Source organism: Elaeis guineensis, chromosome 1, assembly GCF_000442705.2.
Source record: "Elaeis guineensis isolate ETL-2024a chromosome 1, EG11, whole genome shotgun sequence".
Classification (NCBI taxonomy): domain Eukaryota; kingdom Viridiplantae; phylum Streptophyta; class Magnoliopsida; order Arecales; family Arecaceae; genus Elaeis; species Elaeis guineensis.
The window spans coordinates 116,709,836-116,729,813 of NC_025993.2; the positions used below are offsets into that span (position 1 = coordinate 116,709,836).

Here is a 19,978-nt window from a genome sequence, read left to right on the forward strand (position 1 = left end):
GATATCGTCAACGTTATGGTATAGACTATGACGAGACGTTTTCTCCTGTGGCAATGCTCAAATCCATTCGGATTATGCTTGCGATAGCTGCCCATCTGGACTATGAAATCTGGCAGATGGATGTGAAGACAGCTTTCCTAAACGGAGAGCTGGACGAAGAGGTGTATATGATACAACCTGAAGGGTTCACATCCACAGATGAGTCTAAGGTGTGCAAGCTACAGAGGTCCATTTATGGACTTAAGCAGGCATCTCGGAGTTGGAACATACATTTTGATAGGACGATCAAAACGTATGGCTTCGTTAAGAACGGAGAAGAGCCCTGTATTTATAAGTGGGCTAATGGTCCAGTAGTAGTATTTCTTGTATTGTATGTGGATGACATTCTCTTAATCGAGAATGATGTCCCTGCATTACAGAGAATAAAGATTTGGCTATCGTCACAGTTCTCCATGAAGGATCTGGGAGAAGCTTCCTACATCCTAGGGATGAGGATCTATAGGGATAGATCCAAAAAGTTGCTTGGCTTATCCCAGTCTACGTACATTGATACTATACTGAAAAGGTTCAGCATGAAAAATTCCAAGAAAGGCTATCTACCGATAGGCCATGGAATTTCTCTCTCGAAGAGGGATTGTCCGACAACATCTCAAGAGAGAGAGCATATGGGTAGGATTCCATATGCTTCGATAGTGGGATCTATCATGTACGTCATGACATGTACACGACCAGATATGGCATACTCACTAGGGGTAGTGAGTAAATACCAATCTGATCCAGGAGAGAATCACTGGAAGGTTGTTAAAACCATCCTGAAGTATTTAAGAAATACTAAGGACTAGTGGCTTATATATGGTGAATCGGACTTGAGACTTATAGGGTTTACAGACTCTAGTTTCCAGTCTGATCGCGATGATAGCAAGAGTGTGTCAGGATTTATTTTTACCCTTAATGGTGGGGCTGTCTGCTGGAAGAGTTCCAAGCAGCACACTGTGGCTGATTCAGTATGCGAGGCGGAGTATATTTCTGCATCAGATGCTGCCAAAGAAGCGGTGTGGCTGAGGAAATTCATCACCGAGCTCGGAGTAGCACCCTCCCTTGTTAGTCCAGTTCTGCTCTACTGCGACAGCTCTGGAGCCATTGCTCAGGCGAAGGAACCAAAGGCACACCAGCGGACGAAGCATATTCTGCGCCGCTACCATCTCATCCGGGAGATCGTGGATCGAGGTGACGTCGACCTTCAGAAAATCGACGGAAAGGAGAACCTGGCCGACCCATTCACTAAAGCCATTGCGGTGAAGGAGTTCAACGACTACAAGTCGAAGATGGGTATTAGATACTGCACCGATAGGCTTTAGGCCAAGTGGGAGATTGTTGGGAATAGTATCCCAAAGCCAATCGTCAGCCTGATGACGGTTGTGCTCCTTTTGTATTAGTACATGAATTATAAATAAATAAAAATTATTTTGATATTTTTTCATCACAAATGTTTCATCTTCTAATGAACTCCTGTGTTGTGGTGAAGTCCTTAGGACTATTTAGACTCGACAAAGGAGGATTTATCGCTTAGTCCTTAAACATGTTCGCGACCAAATGATACGTTGTTACCAAGGACGACAACGTTTATCGAGCATAGGTCGTTGTGTGCCATATGGGTTGGTTGTCCTCATAACCAAAGAGTGTGGAGATACTGGTATGGCATACAGGTGAGATGTAATGGTACATCTGCACTGAACGTGACCAACTCCGGAGCTATTTCTGCTGTCAAGATTTACTCTGATGGGATATGGGTATAAATATCCCTCCGACCTGAGACCGCCACGGTGACTTGCAAGCAACTCACTGCACTTAGGCACTGGACTACCTGAATTTCTAATTCAGTGACGAAAGGTTGCTGGGTGTAGTCAAGTACTTGACTTGTCGGTGCGTGTGTCAAGATGGGATTGACCACTCCAGTTTAGGAGCTATGTACAGTCGTGTTTCAATTTAGCAAAACCTTGGCCAGGGTAGTCCTAGTGAGGAGTCACAGGACTAATTGAGTTGAGCACGATTCGGATGATATCATCAGGGTTGACAGTTTAACCCTGAGTCGTCCTAAACACAGGGGTCAAAAGGGATGAATTATACGGTAACCATATTCACGTAGGTTCTGAATGTTGCTATTGCGATTATTCGACATATCCGGTCATCGGGTACCATTGCTAGATGGTCACTTCGATTAGTACAGGAATTGGTTCCTGTGCTACCAGTTTAGGTTCGAACTTGCGGGGTCACACATATTAGAGGTTCCTTTCTGATCTGATGGCTGATTATGAGTCTTATCTATCTGGGACTCTATGATTGAGAATTAGGATTCTCTAATCATGAGTTCCACACATTTTGGATACCGGAGTCAAAATTTTGAATTTCAAATTTTGAATTTGAAATTTGAACTCTTTGATCAGGATTTCATATCGATGGTCTCTGATGCCTGATTGCCCATTGGATTTGAACTCAATATTTATGAGAGGTTTAATTAGTGATTTAATCACTAATTAACTCAATTTGATTGAGTAATTATTTTTGGATCAAGTCCAATTGAATTGGATTCAGTTTGGATTGACCCGATTAGGTTAAATGTTGACCTAATCGCTAAGGTGGTTTAGTCCCTGATTTGATCAGGGGTTAGGTTTAGTTAATTCCTGATTTGATTAGAATTTTATTGAGCCTAATTATGTTGGGTTTAATCTGGTCTAATTGTGCTTAACCTATTTTAAACTAGGTTGGCTCAATTTGAATCAAACCACCTTGTTTTAAATTCCCTGCGACACCCAACTTCCTTGCACCCATTTGAATTCACGAGAAGAAACTTCTCGTGAAATTTTTCTCACGCAAAACCCTTCCCCATGCCCTCATTTGTGCGCCATATGGATGGATAAAATAATTAGTTAGCCATTCAAATTCAAAGCATGTTTGAATTTGAATGGATAACTTATCACTAGCCCTTTCATCCTTATCCATTTTGTGCGCCACATTACTTACATGAGAAAAGGTTTCTCGTAAAATATTTTCCACGCACAAAGAGCCATGCCCCTTCTCTTCTCATGCCCAAAAGGATAGGGATAAGTTGGTTTTCGTTTGAATTCAAATTTGATTTGAATTCAAATGTGTAACCTCTTGTCTTTATCCTCTCACGCGGATAAGACACGTTCGACGTTGTTTTAAAAAGAGAAGAAATGTGGGACATGCGTAGAAAATTTAGGAGAGAAACTTTGGGGCGTGAGGAAGGCTTCTGCGCAAGGTGAAGGTCCAAAACCTTCCGAGAGAAAAAGAAAGAAAAGAGAGAAAATTGGGCGCAGGGTTTTTGGTGTGTACCCTAGGGTTTCTACCTAGGGTTCGGAAAGTGAGATTGGTGTGCCACGAGTGTCGTGAGTCCATCAAATTTCAGGGAGAGATCCATCAGCCTCTCAAGCAACTGTGCAGACGATCCGGAGCATCCGAGAAGTCGGCACACATCGATCGAAGGAGTTCGATCAACATCTGCCATCAAAAGGGTGAAATCACGAACTAGCATTCGTGATGAGCTGATCAGACGGGAGCTTCGTGTGGACGATCCGCAGAAGTCAGACATTTGTGTGGCTGCGACGTGACGATCAGAGTCCCTCGACGGTGATCAGATTACGGTGATCGACTATCCGCAAAAGGTGATGTGTTCTGAACACAGTACTGTAAAATATTTACTGATTCAAATTTGAATTTCAAATTTAAATGCATGCTGTTGTATCATATTTAGATCCTAGTGTAGGGTTAATTAGTATTAATTAATGAGATTAATTAATAATTTCGCTGTAAAATAGTAATTTTGAAAAAAATTTAAAATTACTATTTTGTCCCTGCACTAAATCTTTTATTTTTGTATAAATAGATAAAAAAAATGAAGAAGATACTTATGAAGAGAGTGACAAACCATAAGAGATATGTGACAAATCACGAGCTGCATTTCATGTATGAATCGATATATTTATGAAAAGAACAATAGTGCATCTGATTGGATGGTGTTCTTTGTGGCTGATTAGATGGAGTCAATGCTACGTGGCATCACTATCCTAAAAATTGCATGATATTTTTGTAGCTAATAATAATAATAATAATAATAATAATAATAATAATAAGTAATTTTCATATAAAAAAAAAAAAAAAAAAAAAACCTCCACCACCACTCGCGCCCAAAAGAAATGTGGTTGCACCGCAGCCGCCCCCGAATAACGACAAACTCGGGATAATCGCCAAGCGACCGTTGGCTCCGCTCCCCACCTCTCTCTCTTGGCAAGCACCAAATCACCCGTGTTGATGCTGCTCTCCGCCACCGCCACCTCCACCGCCGCCGCCGCCGGTGTTGGCGGCGCCGTCCATATACCTCTCTTTTACTGCCCCAACTCCATCACCGTATCCCATCTCCAGCCCCCGACCGCAAGCCCTCCGTGGGCGCCCGTATCCCCTTCCCCTCCCGACCCAATCCGATCCAGAACCACCACCCATCACCAGTTCTCCGGAGCCAACCTCGGCTCCACCCCGTCGCCCTCCCGGATCCCAGTGCGGAGGAAATAGCCCCCTCGGCCGCCGCGGTGGCCGCGGCAATCCGCCGGGCCTCCCCCGCCTCGCCGGTGGAGTTCACGCAGCGCGTGGAGAAGCGCGGTGAGAGCGGGCTGGTCCTGCCGAGCCCCGACTTCCTGCAGCTCTGTGTCGAGCAGCTGGATTTGTTTCGAATGGTTGTCGAGCATGACACCATCTTGTCGGTTAGTTCATCCTCGCACTTTCCTGGATGTATCATGTTTACCCTCACATACATCTGAAGGGCATGAGAATTATAGCTACCATATCGATGGGATATCTTCTAAATCTGCAACATTTATTTGGCTTGGGAGGGCAACAATTTAGCATGTCCTGTATATTTTTGTAGTGTATTCCATATGCATATGCTAAGATTTTCCTCATATTATGATTATGTGTGATGAACTCTGACAATGGGTTACCACTGCAGAGGTCTTGTCCTTTTCTTCCTTCCCAAAGAATTAGTGATCAACACCATTATTCACCTGTTGAACCTTCAAATATTACAGAAGTTTACAATTACATGTGACATAAATCTGCTACCAAGTTTTTCAGTTGACTAGTGTATTTGATGTTTGATGTTTTAGCGTGTTTTCCAACTATGTGGATGTGTACAACTGTGCATAGACAAGTATTTATGTATGTATAATACTTTATGATGCATTCGTATAGACATGTAGTTAAGGTATCAGACATTTAAAGAATTTTGGTGAAATGCCAAAGTAGTTACAGATGATCAAATCCCATTGAAAAAATAACAAAACAAAACCATTTTGCTGGAGCAAGCTTTGTGCATCTTTATTTGGCACATGATTTTAACACGTTTGATGTTATATAAGCTTTTGCATCACATCCATCTTGACGTTTCGCTCTGCTACATTTTTTTTTGCTTCAACCCTCTTTATAGCCCAGTATTCTCAAACTCACATCATGGAGGCCATATTGCCTGTCTTTATGTAGAACTTTGGCCCAAGTCTAAGAGAGTGCATTGGCCACATAAGACGCTGGGGGATCTCTTCTTTTAATCTACACTTCATCTATCTCCCTGTCTTTTTGCATAATATATTCTAGAGAATGAAGCCGATCACATTAACATATTTCTTATACATCAACTTTGACTTGGGACAAGTTCATTTTTATTCCTGTTGAAATTATATTCTGTTAGGATTTGACGCCTCGAGATTCAGCCCACATTGAGCCCACAGCGAGGTTCGCGGCGAAAAACGGAGTCCAACGAGACCAAGATCACCCGAATCGGAGCTCGGATGGAGAAGATACGAGCTTTCGAAGATGGCACGAAAACCGAGGCGGCGGAGGACCGCCGGCTACCGGCGGCGGACGGCAGCGGCACGGCCGCAGGCGGCGGCGCGCGGGACGCGCGACCCAGGCCCGCGCGCGGGGGGGCCTGCAGCCCAGGCGGGCGCGCGGCCCAGGCGCACGCGGGCGCGCGGCCCAGGCGCACGCGGGCACGCGGGCCTGCTGGCCCTTGCCCCGGTCCACCGTGGACCGGGTGGTCCACGGCGCGGTCTGCGGACCGCGTGGGCGTTTCCCACGCGTTTCTCGCGGTCCACGGCCCTATTCCGTGGACCGGAGCGCGATCGGATGGCCCAGAGAGCTCCCGGTCTTGATCCGACGGTCAGGAGGGTTTCTTGGCCTTGTTAAAGAGTCCTAATCCCTTTCTAAACGTGTTTTAACCTATGATTAAGCCTTAAAAAGGCTAACAGAGGGACGTGTGGTTGTTTTCTCGCCGCCGTACGAACCAGAGGAGAGAGAGAGAGGGGCGAGGGCGCTGTGAGGGAAGGAGCAGGAGGCTCCTGGACAGCGGTCGCCAGGCTCTTCAGGGGTTCAGGGGGGTCTCCAAGAGAGAGAGAGCTTTTGTGAGGGGAACTTCATGTGAGAGAGAATTGGGTGTATAAGGGTTGAGGGTGAGGTCTCCTCTTGTAAAATTTTCTTTTCATAGTGAAGTTTGCATGCTCCGTGGAGGCGAGCCCTTTTGTGGCTGATCCACGTATTTTGATTGTTTTTTCTTTTTGTTTTGGTTCTTCTTTCTTCCTGCTGCATCGCGTGGTACTGAAAGGATCTTGGGAGGTGGTGTCCTGGCCAGACATCCACCCAACAAGTGGTATCAGAGCAAGGCAGTACAAGGACGCAGATTGGGTGGATGTCTGGCCAGGACACCACCTCCCAAGATCCTTTCAGTACCACGCGATGCAGCAGGAAGAAAGAAGAACCAAAACAAAAAGAAAAAACAATCAAAATACGTGGATCAGCCACAAAAGGGCTCGCCTCCACGGAGCATGCAAACTTCACTATGAAAAGAAAATTTTACAAGAGGAGACCTCACCCTCAACCCTTGTACACCCAATTCTCTCTCACATGAAGTTTCCCTCACAAAAGCTCTCTCTCTCTTGGAGACCCCCTGAACCCCTGAAGAGCCTGGCGACCGCTGTCCAGGAGCCTCCTGCTCCTTCTCTCACAGCGCCTCACGCCTCTCTCTCTCTCCTCTCGGTTCGTACGGCCGCGAGAAACCCGAAAACCATCCTCTCTGTTTCGTCTCAGGCCTTTTTAAAGGCTTAAACCTGGTTTAAACTTGATTAGAGAAGGATTAGGACTCCTTAATCAACCCAAATCACGTCCCAGACCGTCCGATCAAGACCGGGAACCACCCATGCCGTTGGATCGCGCTCCGGTCCACGGAATAGTGCCGTGGACCATGAGAAACGCGTGGGAAATGCCCACGCGGTCCACAGGCCGCGCCGTGGACCACCCGGTCCACGGTGGACCGGGGATGGGCCAGCAGGCCGCTGGGTCGCGCGTCCCGCGCAGGCCTGGGCCTGGGTCGCGCGTCCCGCGCGGGCTTGGGTCCCGCGTCCCACGCGGACCTGGGACGCGCGTCCCGCGCGCCGCCGCCTGCGGCCGCGCCGCTGCCGCCCGCCGTCGGTCGCCGGCGGTCCTCCGCCGCCTCGATTCTCGTGCCAACTTCAAAAGCTCGTATCTCCTCCATCCGAGCTCCGATTCAGGTGATCTTGGTCTCGTTGGACTCCGTTTTTCGCCGCGAACCTCGCTGTGGGCTCAATGTGGGCTGAATCTCGAGACGTCAAATCTTAACATTCAATATGCTTTATTTTCCATTAATTTTGGACATGATCTGCTGTGGATCTTTGTAATTTGTGGTTAGCTTTTAATGTTCTTTACTTATCAATTAACATTTCATCATTTGCATTTAACATATCACATCATATATCTTCTTTGATAGTGACAGCAAGTTTAACAACAATTAATATAGACTGTCGTCGCAAGGCTCCGGAAGGAAGGTGAGATCGGTGCTGGACCGAGCTGGAGCGCTGCTAATGATCAAATTGGTGTGAGCCACAAGTGAACCTACAAAAAAAGTCTTATGACTGGTGGGGTACCCTCCGATTTAGAACCCACCAATACTTAAGTCAACCAGAGACTTGAGAACTAATAGTGAAAATGGAAAAACTAGAAGGCAAGAAAAGGGATTTTGGATGAGCGAAGTGGAGACTTTTGTTCCCTTCAGTGGGAGAACTGAAAAAAATTCAGCAGAGTCTTGCCTCCATGGGTTCTGACTTACTTTATGGAGGCTACCCTACTCTTTATATAGAGGGGGCTTCCATAGGCCGTTAAGAGAGTTTGTTAGACCGTTAGTTATAACAGAATGGCCAGCTGTATGGAGATCGTGGATTTTTTATCTTCGTGGAGATTAGCTATAGTATGGCTGGAAGACAACTGCTATTGAGTTGGTTGGCAGCTGTAAGGCAACTGTCTGTGTGTTTTAGAATCATATCGGTCACGTCGGTCTTGGTACAATGTCCTATATGATAGATCAGTAAACAACCGATCTGATCATGTTTCATCAGGAACTAACTCTGGTCTGTTCAAATTGTTATAGAGTTAAGTTGAAGGTTAATGCAGATAGGTAATAGCCAACTTGACCTACAAATGTATTCTGATTAATATAATTCTCAAATGACTTTGATGCTACCACGTGGCTTGACAACGAGATCGGTTTATATATACCAACACAGACAGTTTTAGGCTTATGTCGACCTATAGTTTATGCCATTATGAGGTTGTCTATATGTATTGCCATAACTGCTACTAACATTTGTCACTGCTCCATGCTTGTTTTAAATAATTTATATGCACTTTTATGCTGAAATTATCCTAAATTGCCCCCAAACGACTACTTTTGGCACCCTAATGTATGCTTTCTCCAAGTTGACAAAGACCATTTGTTGTTTCTTTTCTTTTATCAAAATCTTGCATCAGTTTCCTGAGCATGAGTTAGCTTCTATGGTTGATCTTCTTGGGCGTGCGACTGAGTTGGTTGTCTAAGATTCTCATAACCTTATTTTTTAATTATTTTGTTTTATCATCATTCCCACAATTCCACAGCTCATTATCCAATAAATCTTTCTTTATGATCTTTATTTTTATAGATTGGTATCAGAATACTTCTTATCTGATCATTTGGCAATCTCTTAACTCTAAATTCTCCTTTAAAAATAGTGTCAAATTGGTGAGAAATTGAACCTAAATTCAATATACAGGCTGGGTGTTGATCATGGCATTGGAATTTTGTATTTTCATATCATTTGTCTTGCATTGCAATGAACTGCCATACAAAATTCTGATTATAAATTAAAATCAAATGCCAATTTGTAGACCAGTTTTTCTATGAACAACTACTTTATAATTTATGCAATCTAATAGTTGTTTCCTTTCATCTTGAGAAACAATATTTCAATGTCTATCTTGCAGGTGTATGTCAGACCAGCTGGCAGTTATGTTATGGACCAGTTAGAACTACGTCGAGTTGCATTTTGTCCAGGAATTGGTGTCTCAGAAAGTGCAGATTGTGTGGTATTAGTTAGTAAATTTGCAATACCAGCAGGCTTGCATGCAGCTGAAGCTGTTCTTTCAAGACAACAGGTATATTGATCTTGTTTGCCATTTTCAATAAACATTTCAGCAAAGTTTTGTATCCTAGTTCCAGACCTTATACTAGGTCGAATGGTACCATCCTGACACTTGGAACAAATTGGCATCCAGGTGATGCACCTGGTTGCCTTTTTTTCTTTGTTTTGATTGTTTTTTCCATTTTTCGTTATTTGAATGATTGTCTAGAGGGTTTTTAGGTTTTGTTCATCAAAATTTAGGATTAGGGTAGGTTGCGCTTGTGGTACTATTATTGGTATCAGTTTTTCCTTTCCACTTCTTTTGCTTTCTCTCCTATTTTCATCTCTCCTCCATGTGTGAAACCAGGCAAAAAGGACACAAAATGCTCAGGCTTTTCTTTAGTTGGTACCAGTTGGTACTCGCTGATCCCATTACCAACTCGTCCAGGACCCACTGGCATATACTGGGATTCCAGTTTATAGGACCACAGATCCCATAGCAGTCCCAGGACCTGGCCTCTCATTGGTCCGATCCAGTACAGCAGAGATCAGCCTGGTTTGAATCCTTTAATCAAAGACATTAGTTGTTAATCTTGTATTTGCTGATGATTTCTTTGTGCTTGTGAGTTGTAGGTGGAGGTTATACCTGACTTTGGTGCTGTGGTTCTGCCAATGGTGAAACATCCATTTGTTGTGGGATTTCTAGTTGCAGAGCTTCCAAAAGTTGATATGGGAATGTTTGCAAACACGATCACAGATGAACAACAATTACAGTTCAGCTCATCTAAAGATGGTTCATATGGGTTACCACCATCTTCTGATAAGAAAACCTGGGAAATTCAGGTTTTCAAAGAAGATTTGATGAAAGCTCATCCTCAGTTTACTAGCAAAAAAAGATCGAGAGCTATTATGATTTCTCGATCTTTGGCTATGGCATATGTCATGGATCAGGTAACTTCTAAGCATAGGTTTGTTATTTGTCACATTCACAACAACATTTGCAAATCATAACCACTAACTGAACCAGAATGGCCTTTCATTCCTAATAGGTTATTTTACTGAGCCTATCTTTATTTTCCATTTCTGTTGAAGCCCACTAGGAGGCATTGCAAACCAAACTACAGTCCGCTTATCCATTGTCAATCTGCATTATAATCTAGTGCTTAGCTGTAAAATATGCTAACTTGATAGCTAAAAAGAAAGGAAGGACTTACATATCAAGATGTAGTGAGTGGCTCACCTGGTACTCAATACCGAGCCAATGCTGGATGCTGATACTAGCTTGGCATGGGCGGGCACTTGAAAGTTAAAACCATGATGCAATGACATACTTTGCAGTTTGAACCCTTTTTCAAATGGTTAGCTGTCAACCTGAGACACAGCCTTCCTTTTTTCCATCAAGCCTCAGGATCCACAATGGCATTATAACTATGGAATGTAAAGAAACAAATAAAATTTTGCTAAATCAAGTTATAAAACCAGTTGTCACAAGATGATTGGGAAAACAAACAATAAACAGCAAAACATCCAAAAATGAACAAGGGGAAAGGAGAGTCTCATATTCAAAGGATTGTTTCTTAAACTCTTTGATGATCTTGAGTTTGTTGAGAAGCATATCAATGCATCTTCTTGACTCTTCAGGAGCATTTCTGTTCATCCTCGAGCATTTGTTTTTTCAGTTTAGGCCATAACCTTCAAATGGTAGCTCATGTTTAAGCGTGAAGCCTGCTTGACATTTAAATAGCACAACCACGTTTCTGTTCTATGGGGAAGAAATAAATTTGGCCCCAAAGGTTTAAGAAGAGTCAATTACATAGAAGAAGCCCAAATATTTTGTTGAGATGAAAAAGATAAGGTAATTTCATCTTTCATTTTGAAGCCTCATTACAATTGATCATTTGCTTTCTTGAAATTTTCTGGTGAAAGGAGCTTTCTCTAGCTGCTCAAGCCAGTTGTACAATTGAACCTTGAGGGGAGATACAGTTTTGAAATGTTTTATCATTGTCAACGAAATATACTATAGCATGTCATAGTGGTTGGAGTTGAGAACTCTTTGATTCCCTAGCCTGAGAACTCTTTGATTTCCCTAGCGTGGCTTATCCATCTTTACTATCTCATTCAGTTCAATCATCATCAAATATTTCAAGAAAACTCTTGTCATGATTTCATCTATGTCAAGGATTATATAATTTGGTGTTGTTTTCATATCAAGTTAGCGGTTGGTTTTGATGTGTATGGTTGTTAGACCTATTTTAGTTCTACTTACAAATAAGTGACTGATATAGGCCTCCACCTGAAAATTGGCATAAGTGTTTGATTGATTCAGAATTTCAGTGATGAGATAATGGAAGAGAAATTAATATTTATAAAAATAAAACTGCAAGGGGTGGTTAATAGTGGTGACAATTGGACATGTTTGTTGTTAACCATCTCTTATTATTCTTTCTTCTGTTTCTTTGATGATTGGACTACAAGAATGTAGTGAAGATAGATTCACTGAAGAAATACCTTCCCAAGTCCTCCAATCATTCTGTCCAAAAGGAGTTTGAGAGAGAGAATTTGGCAGCATTAATATTGACCATAATATGGCCTTTGGTTAGGACCGAAATACAGACATGATTTGTTAGCATGCGATTTATCCTTGAATGTATTCATTTTTGCTTTATTTGGCTTGATTGTCTATTGATGCTTGGTCCTTAAAATATTAATTTCATTTTCTGTTTTTGGTTAACAATTGTGTTTACACTGGTGTTTAAATTTTATGACCTGCTCTATTTTTCATTCTTTCCAGAAAACGATGCTTCTCCAACAAGCATCTTGGCAAAATAATGCCAGAATGAGTCATCTGGTTGAGCAAGTCAGTCTCGCTGCACACAGAGTTTAAGTTATAATACTCACAATGTGGCTCTTCTAATTTAATAGTTCTAACAGATCCGTGGACCTCTTTCTAGCATCAGAGCTCTGAGCAAAATGTTATCTGTTCATACAAAGAGAAGTGAGGTTTGAAAAATTAAAATCACAAAAAAAAACATTCATTTCTGGGATCTTTTATCTAGCAGGAGGTTAATATCCATGTTTCTGACAGATCTCTTGTGATATCATTGATGACATACTCATTCAAGGTGATCATATGAAAGACGCCTTACAACAACTCCAAGATGCTGTTTACCTTACCAAGGTTAACTTCCCAGCCATGTACCAAATTATTTATTTTCTGATTTTTGATGGCATTGTTTCCCAGAAATACGGTCCATGCCACTGTATGAAACTATATAAAAATTTTGATATTGGTGTAAATCAGAAGGGCAGCCTAGCGCACGAGTCTCCCACCGCTACTAGATCTAGGGAGGATTATATATATCCAGCCTTATCCTTGCATGCCGAGAGGCTATTTCCATGTTTCAAAACTTTGCCACAAAGGTCACCATGGAGCAACCTTACCATTGTGCCAAGACTCATCCTATGATATTGGTTCAAATTGTTGTGGTAAAATTTGAAATCCTTTTATACCAAATGAGAATTTATGTTGATTAAGGGAGAAATATGTTTTTGATGTTTGGCTGGATAGATCCCTTGGTCAGCACTTAGAGAGTTTATTCCCACACCTAACATAGTTAAAACAATTACCTTTTCCTAAAAAATGGTGTTTTCTTAATCCTTGTAAGAGACAATTTAATTGTATTGAGGAATACCAACCTTGACATTTGGAAAATTTATCAGTATCTTTCTATATGTACTTCCATAAATTTTAGTAGGGTTCATCAGAAAATGGTTGCATGTTTATATGTAATTTCACTAGAAGCTTGTTTCTTCCTATCATTGTGTTTACTCTTGTCAACATTGTTTGGTTAAAACATTCTGGTTTATTGAAATGCACACAAAAATCTTTAGTTAATCCATATTCATTCAAATCTCCTGATATCAGTGGTGTTGAAAATTGTCACTTTCTGTCCCATAGTAAATACTTGTTTCATCGCTTTTCAGTGCATGTTGTGCAGGCCAATATAGTGCAGTACAATGAAAAAACATTGAAGAAAATGCATGACTCACCGTCCAGCCATCCAGAATCATCTAGGTCTCTGTTATCCAATTATGATTCACGAGAAAGTGGAAACTGTAGTACGCAAAATGTGGATTCATTGCTGCCACCAGGCTCTGAAAAGGACATTGAGATGCCCATGCCACCTCTTTGGCTTGCACCCCTACAACAACACAATATTAGGTAATATTGTATATTAATTGATACTTTGATACCCTTTACATGTAAACCTTCCAAAATTTGGCTGCATTCACTCTACTTTATGGTTTAGGTGCATTAAAATAGCATCTAAATTCCTTAGTTAGGCTACCACTTTTTTGATGGGGTTTAGGTTTTTCTAATAAAAAAGTAAATATGGATAAGTAAAATTGTGTAGATCTATCACATAACCTTATCTTGTGAATGATAGCTTATGCCTACATTTTATATCACAAGCAATTCAGCTATTACCCTGTAGAGACATATCAAGATATGAGAGTGTATCAATTGCTGAATGTTAATGTATGTGACATACTGCTTGCTGTATCAATAAATGGTACTAATTCATACTCTGGAATGGCTGATGTATTCCCTTGATATGGCCTATTTAGTCTCCAAATTTGTTTGCTATGTTGTTGCATAAATATGCTAGCCTGTTGATTTAAATGCGGTAATCATCCTATTTGATATGTGCTGAATTTTTTTCGTTTGCTCTTCACATAACTTGCAATAAAAGATAATTGAAAAACTATGTGTTTACATTAACAATTGAAATGTAGTTAAGTTACTGGAATTCAATGGCTTGATAATTGATGCTAAAGATTATGATGCATTCAAGATAACATATCTACTACTGGCATTAACTTGTAAATGAAGAAGAAAAAATTGGCATATTATTAAACAACCATGACCATGTTTTTGATAAAATGTAGCCCCTTACCTCAATACTTTGGAACTAAGATGCATTTTTTTTTTTTAATCAAACTTTTGGGCTTTACAGTATTTGGATAAAATAAATTTTATGAGCTTTTAGGATTTGCAAAATACCTCAACATTTAAAATGAATTGACGTTAAAGTTTTGGAATTTGAAATAAAGCTATAAAATCAACATTTTATGTTAAGAAATTTGAATTTTTGAATATTTTTATTGAAATCAAATAGGGGATTGTTCTTTATCCACATACATCTACTTAACAGGTATTCATACAAATAAATTTGTTTTCAGCAGTCTGTTTATCCATCAGTAGCCTACCTCCTCCTTGATTATTCGCACTCTCAAATGGTGGAAAATGTGGGGGAAAAAAAAAGGAGGTTCAGAAAGCTTTCTGATTGTATCAGACAATACTCATCAGTTTGGGATGGTTTGGGACCAGTCCACCCAAATCCCAATACCCATTGATGCGATGCAAGAAATGATAATATAGACATTTTTCTTTTATTGCAACTTAAGTTGCCAGTGAGGTAGGCCCTTTTTGGGTTAGCTAGAGGTCTCCAATCATCCATTCTGCAAGAACTGGAGATTATAGTCAAAGATAAGCTAAATTCCATGCAAGGAAAGCATGTTTGGCAAGTCAAAGTAGTCTAAGTTTATATAAACTCTATCAATAAACCAAAGAAACTCCAGAATGTAATTTATAGTTCTACGAGGTTTTCAAGCAGCTGTAGAAATTCTATTTATGGCATGAAAATAAATAGGTTAAGCAACAAAAAGTAATCAAAGATTCAAAGATCCAAACTCATCGTGGAAATAATTATACACTGGTTAATGGTAAGCAAATGATCCAAACTCTCTGATGATATTGTTCCATACAATAAAAAGTGATCAAATTCAGCCAGCAAAATCTGAGTTGTTAAAACATTATGGAAATCATAAAATCAACTTCAGGAAACTTGCTTTAGTCCACAGATTGGCTGCTTAAACATACTCGTGTATCAAGGGAACTTCTTCTTCAAAGCCTTATGGTTTCTTCATATATCCATTTAGGAATTCATTTTCATGTCCACTTGGAGAGTGATAGAGAGAACACAATATTGATGGTTACAATAACAAAGGCACCCAACTAAAGGTGGTTCAACAAAGTTTGGTCTACAGAAATAGAACTCATTTTGCACATATATAAGGTGCCAAAGAAATATTTTGATCAAAATTCAAATTAGTTCAACTCTTTTTGCACCTTCTAACTCTATATAATAACATCAACATGCAATATGCTTAGAACATTGATAAACTAGCAGAAGTTTTCTTAATTATAAAATTGGTTATATTTGGAGGCTAAGTGCACCCGCCTAAGCAACTAAAATGGTCATCCTTAGATAATTAGGCCCTTCTTTATCTTGATTCTGAACCAATTCTTCTTTCTCAAGTTCAATTATCATTTTCCTTAACTTGCTAGCATTATTCCATCTATACGGGTAGGTTTTTTGGACCATGTTATAGGCCATCAAAATTAGAGATCTTTGCATAACCAATTCTGACATGTCCTAAGACTCAAAAGTTGTTTGAATCCTGAGTTCATGACTGTCATAGTTACTTAGGGGGTGTTTTGTTCGCAATTGGAATCGGAATCAGAATCGAAATGGTAATGGATTGGAATCGAAATTGGAATGGCCAAATCATCCGAATTGTTTGGTTTGTGATCGGAATCGGAATTGAAATGGATGATTTCCATTGTTGTTGTTTGGTTCATGCAAAGATAGGAATCGAAGTCAACTTAAATTTTTATTTTTATTCTTAACTAAAATTTTTAAAAATTAATTATTTTAAAATTTAATATTAAATAAAATTTAAACATAATTATAATATCTTTAATTTTTTTTTAAAAAAATTATCATTAAAAAAAATGTAGATAGCAAATATTATTTCATCATGAAAATATTATTTTATAAAAAAAAAAAACCAGCCCTAAACCAACACCCCACACAAAACCCCCACCCCCTCCCCCGGCCCTGGCCCTGCCCCTGCCGCTCGCACCCCACGGTCCCTCCCCTACCCCAGCACCGTGTCTGCCACCCTTCCACTCTTCTTCTCTCCGATGTCTCCTTCCTCTCCTCCTCCTCCTCCGATTGTTGAAAACCTCGCTCGATCTATCGATCGATGGAGGCAGCGGCACTGTCGCGCATTGGGCTCGTCGGACTGGTGGTGATGGGCCCAAACCTAGCCCTCAACATCGCCCAAAAGGGCTTCCCGATCTCTGTCTACAACCACACCGCCTCCAAGGTCGACGAGACCGTCGGCCGTGCGGTGGCGGAGGACGGCTCCCCCTCCCTGGCCACCACTCCCTCCGTGATTTGGTCCTCTCCATCACTCGCCCTCACTCCATCATCATCCTTGTCAAGGCCGATGCCCCCATCGACCAGACCATTGCCACCCTCTCCCAGTTCATGGAATCTGATGACTCCATCATCAACAGCGGCAACGAGTGGTATGAGAACATCGAGCGCCGCCTCCGCGACGCCGCCGCCCGTGGCCTCCTCTACCTCGGCATGGGCATCTATGATGGGGAGGTCGCCGGCGAGGGCCTCCAAGGAGGAAGGAGAGCAGATGAGGAAAATGATTTTTTTTTATAATCACATTCTCCTGGAATGAGATTTTGACTCCGTTGGGATGAGTCCAGATTGGATTATGAAAGGAATGGATCATTCTCATTTCTCTCTGGAATAGGAATTGGAATGGGACTCCCCCCAATCAAGCAGTTGGAATAGGAGCCATCCATTTCGATTCTAGGAGCCATCCATTTCGATTCCCATTCTAGGCCTTAATTACCCCAACCAAACACCCCCTTAATGTAGATGCAAAAGTGACATTGAAATCTGAGACATTCTTAAGAAAACCAAATAATAAAGCAATGCTTAGCAAAAAGTCTATGAAAAACCACAGCCAGCCTCTAATTACAATCCAATTGCATCTTGAACATAGCCTATTATAATAATAAGACAACACTATGGTGTTGCCTCATATATCACTTGGTCCCAACATTCGCTTCAAAAGCCAATTCCTTCTATCCTCAACATTTACTTTGACTTAACCTAATTACTATGAAAATGTTTGATATAATAGAAGTGAGCTACACAGCTTAATTCGTAACTTACTATGGTTAAATGAATGTAAATCTTTCATTGGAAACAACTGACTTTTAAAAATATCACCAATACATCAACTTGTCATTCCAATAACTAGTCTAATGGTTGACGTAAATGCAATTTTAGAAATTAGTGCAAGTGTTGCATGTAATATAAAATTTGTTACAAAGGTTCATTTATGACCTTTTGTCCATATCATCCTCATTGCTAATGCAACCCAAGCCGCATATATCCTCCCCAGTATTTAGATGAGGCCACTCATCATCCTGGTTGCTGGTGCAAATAAGGCCACTCATAAACCTCAGGGTCCATTCATTATACTTCGCCAACATTAGACATATCCTTACCTATAATTTAGATGAGACCCCCTAGGCAGAGGTTGCTCCTCAATAATTCAAGTAAGGCACTCATATACCACCTGGCTCAAGATTCACTTTTAATAGGGTCTTTTTAGGTTAATAAGATCTCAAATAGTTCACTAGAAAAAGCTGCAATGAGAATGAATGCTAATATAAATCTTTTTGATATGCAAATTTTCAAACTGGAACTCATAAACACAAGTTCAAAATATCAAGACAAAACTCATCAATTTTCCCATTTTTCAATTAAAGATTAAAGATATCAGTTTAACTAGCATAGAGCATTAACCTCCCAAAAGAAATGCATTAGGATCTATTATAAATTATAACTAAGTATAGATCTTAAACTAATATGGAAGTTGTTTGTGGAGTCCAAGAAATCCAAAGAAATGGAAGTATGAAAAGCTAACTGATATTTTGAAGTTTCAAAACAAAACCTAGTTGGGAAAAATTCAACTATTAAAGATATCTCAAAATTCAGATTCAAGGATCATTTAAACTCCAAGATTTTCAAAAGTAGCTAAACTTTGGGGTCCAAAAGAAGACATAAGCTTGACTAGAAATTTTGTAGAAATCCCAAGTTAACTGAAATTCAAGCCATAGTTTTCAAATTTATACAAAAGTCAGAAACAAAAGGTAGTTTCTTTTTCAAAAGAATGGAAATTGTAATACTTTGGCAATAGAACCCTTAAAATCCATAGCCCGTGCCTCTTCTCCTTCTTCTTCCTTCTCTTCCTAGACCAGCCCCACTTTCTATCCTTTCTCTTCCTTGGCTGATCCTCCTTGCATCTATTTATATGCAAGGTAGGTCAGTTTCGCAAGTGGGGACCAATAAGTCACTTCGCTTTCTTAAGTTGGTTGCTTAAGTTGTTTGGTTCCTTTAGGTCACATATGTGAGTTAATTGGATTAGCTGGTCAACCAAGCTGGTGACTTAGCAAGTCAAACTGTCCTCTTCTTCATTTTATTTTCATTTTTATTTGCACTTACTTAAGACACTGCACGTAAATAAGGCAGTACCTCCCCACACCCCAACAGCCCCTCCACCCCACTCCCCGGTGCCCAAAAAAAATATAACTCAAGGAAAATACTATTTAAATTCCTTTAGAACAAGAAGTTGAATTTCCAACTTCAGTACAAATTACAGTTTTTTGATGTCAGATTAAAATATCAATTTTATAATGCTAGTTTATTTCTTAAATATTAAAAGCTTATAAATTTTGTTATATCATATATTGTTAAAACCTGAAAGTCCAGTTACAAATTTCTTATAGATTAGTCTTCAAAGCATGTCACAAAAATAATGCTAAAACATACTTAGCACATTTAACAAAGGGTTCGTTTTCCTCCTCATAGATAGACTCTAGTTTAGGTATATGATAGGTTGTCACAAGCTCTTGACTAAATCAACCATCTATAAGTTGAAGCTGAGTTTCTGACCAAGGCAACTCTAGCCCTAGAGAACTTTCATGCTAGACAACAAATGGCAGGTTAGAAAAACCAGAATTACTGGTTATAATTCTCTAGCTCTTGTAACTGGTGAACATCCTTAGCTCGCTATTATCAAGGTAATATTCTCAAGACTGCTGCAATCTGAAGATGGAAAATTAGATGGTATGTTCTAGAACTGTATGACTGTGAATGTACTTTCTTTAAAAAAAAAAAAGAAAAAAAAAAGAAAAAAAGAAGATAGAATGAAAGAAAGAAATCTTAATAGACCTAGTTGATGAAAGATTAATACAATAAGCTTCACAGATGCTTCTGTGTGTCTCCTACATTTATTCAGATTCCATTTGTGTGTACGAATACATTTTTTTGCTCTACAAGCATTAGAATTTTTCTGCTGTTCCATTTTTTCATGGTCTTGATTCCAAAAGGAGTTTATTGGTTCTAAATTAGTCATGTGCTAGTTTTTGGCATCTATCATTTACTAGATTACCATAAATATATCTTCTGAAGTTCTCTCAGGTGTGCAATAACATTTGGTTGTGTTCATTGTTTATGTCAGGC

At 40.3% G+C, this 19,978-nt stretch overlaps 2 protein-coding genes and 1 pseudogene across 4 annotated transcripts in view; all 3 read left to right on the forward strand.

Moving 5' to 3' along the window:
- Positions 1 to 19,978, forward strand: part of LOC140856530 (chloroplast sensor kinase, chloroplastic-like) — a 30,001-nt gene that overhangs the window by 8,396 nt on the left and 1,627 nt on the right. The window contains 9 exon segments of the mRNA XM_073254087.1: positions 4,232 to 4,303; positions 4,306 to 4,444; positions 4,447 to 4,775; positions 9,376 to 9,546; positions 10,146 to 10,463; positions 12,304 to 12,369; positions 12,444 to 12,512; positions 12,598 to 12,690; positions 13,511 to 13,734. Of these exon segments, the coding sequence (XP_073110188.1) occupies positions 4,232 to 4,303; positions 4,306 to 4,444; positions 4,447 to 4,775; positions 9,376 to 9,546; positions 10,146 to 10,463; positions 12,304 to 12,369; positions 12,444 to 12,512; positions 12,598 to 12,690; positions 13,511 to 13,734 (1,481 nt within the window).
- LOC105038769 (uncharacterized) overlaps positions 1 to 19,978 on the forward strand; it is a 53,411-nt gene that overhangs the window by 6,661 nt on the left and 26,772 nt on the right. The window lies entirely within an intron of this gene.
- Positions 13,753 to 19,970, forward strand: LOC140859232 (6-phosphogluconate dehydrogenase, decarboxylating 1, chloroplastic-like; annotated as a pseudogene).